This window comes from Oncorhynchus clarkii, chromosome 16, assembly GCF_045791955.1.
Source record: "Oncorhynchus clarkii lewisi isolate Uvic-CL-2024 chromosome 16, UVic_Ocla_1.0, whole genome shotgun sequence".
Taxonomy (NCBI): Eukaryota; Metazoa; Chordata; class Actinopteri; order Salmoniformes; family Salmonidae; genus Oncorhynchus; species Oncorhynchus clarkii.
In genome coordinates, this window is record NC_092162.1 from 23,826,493 (window position 1) to 23,832,075 (window position 5,583).

The following is a 5,583-nucleotide window of genomic DNA, read 5'->3' on the forward strand; positions in this document are numbered from 1 at the left end:
CAACAACAAACCAGCCCTTAGTTTTTCAACAAAAAAAGTTGATTATTCTTAATTCATAATTTGCTCTCTCAGTTTCCACTTACCTTTCTTTGAAGTCGACTATACCTGTTTCCACCAGAAGCTAAAGTCACGAATGCAATAAATAAGAAATATTATCTACAACTAAAACACAGCTAATTATCAGTTATCAGGTACATGTGGCAGAGGTGTCATGGAACATGGTGGTGGCAGAAAGCTAATTTAAAGGCTTGTAGCACGCGACAGTGACTGATTTCTATACATTTAGTCAACCCACGGTTTCCCTTTCACCAACGAACTGCAGCTGGTGGCACGCAACCTATTCTCTTATGACTGAAATATAAGGCTGCTTACTCAAACCACACAAAATTATCAGGGTGTTCGTGACAATGTTTCAGCTCTAGGTTATTGAAATAGGAATATTTACACTATATTTGTGGGGCTGTGTACACAATACAGTGTCCCTATGGAGTTGTGTCGCTGCGGCCTATGGACAAGTGTGTGAGAATGGCAACTTACCTAAGTTGTCAACGGTATGGATAGAAAACAGCACTCAACCCTTTGGGACAAATTTGTATTGGTATATGTGCATAATGACTCATTTGTTTATTTGCTTCATTTGATAATGCAAACACACATTTGTAAGATGTAGAATAAATATGTACTCGAAAGGACTTGTAGTTGGAATAAGTTGTCACATCTTTAAATGGGTTACACAGCATAACCCATTTGAAGATGAATCCTAACTTATTTTTTTTTAATGTGTTGAAAGTTAGACCTGAATACCAAGGTGTAAATCCTATCTCTCACAAGCCTCAACTTGACATTATCTTACAAAAATCAATAGCCTACGAAGCTTGTGGATAGGCTAACTCTCTGTGCTGCTGTGACTGATTTGTCATTATGTTACCCAGATATGGATCTCACAAGCTTTTTTGGCATGGATTACGATCACAGCCTGGTGACAGGGGACTACTTTGACTACAACGACACTTCCACCAGAGGCTACGAGCTGATTGAGCGTTGCGAAGCCAGCGAGCAACAGCTGACCATCAAGGTCTTCCAGACCTGTGTCTTCCTCCTGGTTTTTCTCCTGGGCCTGCTCGGCAACTCCCTGGTCATCGCCACCTTTGTTCTCTACCGCCGCCTGCGTCTCCGCTCCATGACTGACATCTTCCTCTTCCAGCTGGCCCTAGCCGACCTCCTCCTACTCCTTACCCTGCCCATCCAGGCTGGGGACACCCTCCTGGGCCACTGGGCCTTCGGCAATGCCCTGTGCAAGGCAACGCATGCTAGCTACGCTGTCAACACCTACAGCGGGCTGCTGCTGTTGGCCTGCATTAGTGTAGACCGCTACATGGTGGTGGCTCGGACCCAGGAGGTGCTGAGGCTACGTAGCCGCATGCTGACGGGTGGCAAGCTGGCCTCGTTGGGCGTCTGGCTAACCGCCCTGCTCCTTAGCCTGCCCGAGATCCTCTTCTCTGGGGTGGAAAGAGAACAGGAGGGGGAGGCGCACTGTGGCATGAACGTGTGGGTGGAAGAGAGCTGGCGGGTCAAGACGGCCACCCGCTGCACCCAGATTGCCGGCTTCTGCCTGCCCTTCCTTGTCATGGTAGCCTGCTACTCGCTGATTGGCCGAGTGCTGTGTGAGGGGCGGGGGCGGGGGGGCTGGCGGCGCCAGCGAACCCTGAGGCTGATGGTGGTGCTGGTGGCCGTCTTCCTGCTCTTCCAGCTGCCCTACACCGTAGTGCTCTCCCTCAAGGTGGCAGGGCCAGGGGCTGCCAAGCAGACTTGCGATCAGTGGGCTGCCACACTGCTGAGGGAGTATGTGACTTGCACCCTGGCATATACCCGCTGCTGTCTCAACCCCCTCCTCTATGCCCTGGTGGGTGTCCGCTTCAGGGGCGACGTTCTGAAGCTGCTCCATGGCGTTGGCTGCCTGTGCTGGGCCGTGTCTGGGCCTCACCTGGAGAGCTGTACCTCGGGGTCACCCTCCTCCCTGGGCTTAACCACGCTCTCCCCCCTGCCGCCCACCTCACCTCTGCTCCTACCCCCTGACACCCTGGCACACAGTGTCAAATATCAGCCTCCAACAGCAAGCCATCCCTCTGGCCCGACCAAGGTGTTTCTCTTCCCTAGTAGGCCTACCCTGCCCTCAGATGGCCTGCTTCAGTTCACTGTCTCCAAAACCAAACCGGTCTAAACCAATCTTTGTATAACTTGTGCGATCCTTATCAGGACTCACTTTTATAATTCATGTTAAGATTTGCATTAATCGATAATTGATTCTATTCAATTGTATTTCACTATAGTGTCCACTTTTATAATATACAGTGCCTTGCGAAAGTATTCGGCCCCCTTGAACTTTGCGACCTTTTGTCACATTTCAGGCTTCAAACATAAAGATATAAAACTGTATTTTTTTGTGAAGAATCAACAACAAGTGGGACACAATCATGAAGTGGAACGACATTTATTGGATATTTCAAACTTTTTTAACAAATCAAAAACTGAAAAATTGGGCGTGCAAAATTATTCAGCCCCCTTAAGTTAATACTTTGTAGCACCACTTTTTGCTGCGATTACAGCTGTAAGTTGCTTTGGGTATGTCTCTATCAGTTTTGCACTACGAGAGACTGAAATTTTTTCCCATTCCTCCTTGCAAAACAGCTCGAGCTCAGTGAGGTTGAATGGAGAGCATTTGTGAACAGCAGTTTTCAGTTCTTTCCACAGATTCTCGATTGAATTCAGGTCTGGACTTTGACTTGGCCATTCTAACACCTGGATATGTTTATTTTTGAACCATTCCATTGTAGATTTTGCTTTATGTTTTGGATCATTGTCTTGTTGGAAGACAAATCTCCGTCCCAGTCTCAGGTCTTTTGCAGACTCCATCAGGTTTTCTTCCAGAATGGTCCTGTATTTGGCTCCATCCATCTTCCCATCAATTTTAACCATCTTCCCTGTCCCTGCTGAAGAAAAGCAGGCCCAAACCAGGATGCTGCCACCACCATGTTTGACAGTGGGGATGGTGTGTTCAGCTGTGTTGCTTTTACGCCAAACATAACGTTTTGCATTGTTGCCAAAAAGTTTCATCTGACCAGAGCACCTTCTTCCACATGTTTGGTGTGTCTCCCAGGTGGCTTGTGGCAAACTTTAAACAACACTTTTTATGGATATCTTTAAGAAATGGCTTTCTTCTTGCCACTCTTCCATAAAGGCCAGATTTGTGCAATATACGACTGATTGTTGTCCTATGGACAGAGTCTCCCACCTCAGCTGTAGATCTCTGCAGTTCATCCAGAGTGATCATGGGCCTCTTGGCTGCATCTCTGATCAGTCTTCTCCTTGTATGAGCTGAAAGTTTAGAGGGACGGCCAGGTCTTGGTAGATTTGCAGTGGTCTGATACTCCTTCCATTTCAATATTATCGCTTGCACAGTGCTCCTTGGGATGTTTAAAGCTTGGGAAATCTTTTTGTATCCAAATCCGGCTTTAAACTTCTTCACAACAGTATCTCGGACCTGCCTGGTGTGTTCCTTGTTCTTCATGATGCTCTCTGCGCTTTTAACGGACCTCTGAGACTATCACAGTGCAGGTGCATTTATACGGAGACTTGATTACACACAGGTGGATTGTATTTATCATCATTAGTCATTTAGGTCAACATTGGATCATTCAGAGATCCTTATTGAACTTCTGGAGAGAGTTTGCTGCACTGAAAGTAAAGGGGCTGAATAATTTTGCACGCCCAATTTTTCAGTTTTTGATTTGTTAAAAAAGTTTGAAATATCCAATAAATGTCGTTCCACTTCATGATTGTGTCCCACTTGTTGTTGATTCTTCACAAAAAAAGACAGTTTTATATCTTTATGTTTGAAGCCTGAAATGTGGCAAAAGGTCGCAAAGTTCAAGGGGGCCGAATACTTTCGCAAGGCACTGTATCTTATGTGCATTAATTGTGTATTACTGTAATCAAGCAGTGCTTGTGGGACTGTGACTGTATGTTTCCACTTGTGACAGCTCTACCTGAATTTATGCTATAAAAAAAATTAATATATGAATATGCTTCATGTGATATTTTGGCCCGAATTTCTATTTAATATTAATATATTAGATAGAAATATATAAATATAATATTTGCCTCACTTATCTTTGTAACAGAAACATATATTTTTGAAAATAGTACATACACTAATACTAAAAATACTAAATATAGTATGCATGTATGTACTACAATTTTACAACATAAGGTTGTAAATTATTATTATTAATGCCAATTTAATATTCAATGGTTGATGGAACATGTCTGAAATAAGTATTATGTGAAGATATGTTCAAACAAGTGCAATATAGACAGATATGTAATGTACGAATCATGTAGTTATGGTGTGTCTTTAAGGCCAACTGTTTAAACAAAATGTGTAGCATGGCATTGTGGAATACTGCTTTCTGATTGGCTTCAAGGGCATTCTATTTCGCTATAACACAGCACGGTAGTTTCAATGGCTATAGTTGATTCTTACATGTTCTATGTTTGAGCTGCTTTTGAAAGCAAAATTAGAGTTGAAAACATTATTGGCATTGTTGAATTCAATTTTCATAACAGCAATCTAGGACTGATTGGTTTTGTTTGATGAACCAGCAAGTCTGTTTGTTTAGTTACCAAGGCAACTACTGTAAACGTACTAGCTGCTTCATTACGGAACACCGTTTAGGTCTTTGCGTGTCAAAAAATATACACGTCAAATAACATTATTTGACCCGTAAAATAACACTATTTGACACGTTAAATAAGTTTTTAATTTGACACGTCAAATAACACAGTTTAATTGTAGAATGTTGTGTTGGACCGCAACTTCTGAGGTAGCTAGCTGGCACCAATACAACCTGCCTGTCATCATCTAAAATAACCCTAATTTATAAGACAGTTCTTATTTGATTAATGTTCGGACCCATCGATGTGAAGCTAGCCACAATAAGGATTAGCCACAATAGTGGACTTTGCCTTCAAAATAAAAGTATGTAATTGACAGCGATGCAAATGAATACAAATAGTAGAATTATGCCATAATTGAATAGATCATGCTAAACGAGGATGGAATTTTATATAAAATCAACAAAAGACAATAATTTGTTAATTCGACAAAAATCTGTTGAAATCACACTGTATGTATTAGACTTTAGAATTGCATTGGAGGCCTGCTACGCTTTATCTGCCAGGTCAGGTCGCAGTTGCAAATGAGAACTTGTTCTCAACTAGCCTACCTGGTTAAATAAAGGTGAAATAAAAAATAAAATAAATAAATGCTTATTTCACTGTACAGCCTTACCTATGGATTGTGGATCAATGACATGGGTTATTAGACTACTCAGTGACACCCAGAGAACATTAGCGTCATAACTCTTATTGTGGGACTCTGAAACAACTGTGAATTGAGCCAAATGTATTGTCAACGTATGTGTATTGAACACTATTCCAGAGGAAAAACAATACAACCTGGATGTTTTGGAGTCTGATAACTCTGAGAAGGACGTTGAGAAAAATATATATTGGGTATTGACT

The 5,583-nt window shown here is 42.5% G+C and overlaps 1 protein-coding gene across 1 annotated transcript; it reads left to right on the forward strand.

Annotated features, from left to right (window-relative positions):
• Nucleotides 1-934: 934 nt before the first annotated feature.
• On the forward strand, nt 935-2,221 carry LOC139367287 (chemokine (C-C motif) receptor 10). The gene has a single exon (XM_071105511.1). The coding sequence runs from the start codon at nt 935-937 to the stop codon at nt 2,219-2,221; it is 1,287 nt and encodes a 428-aa protein (XP_070961612.1).
• The last annotated feature ends 3,362 nt before the right edge of the window (nt 2,222-5,583 follow it).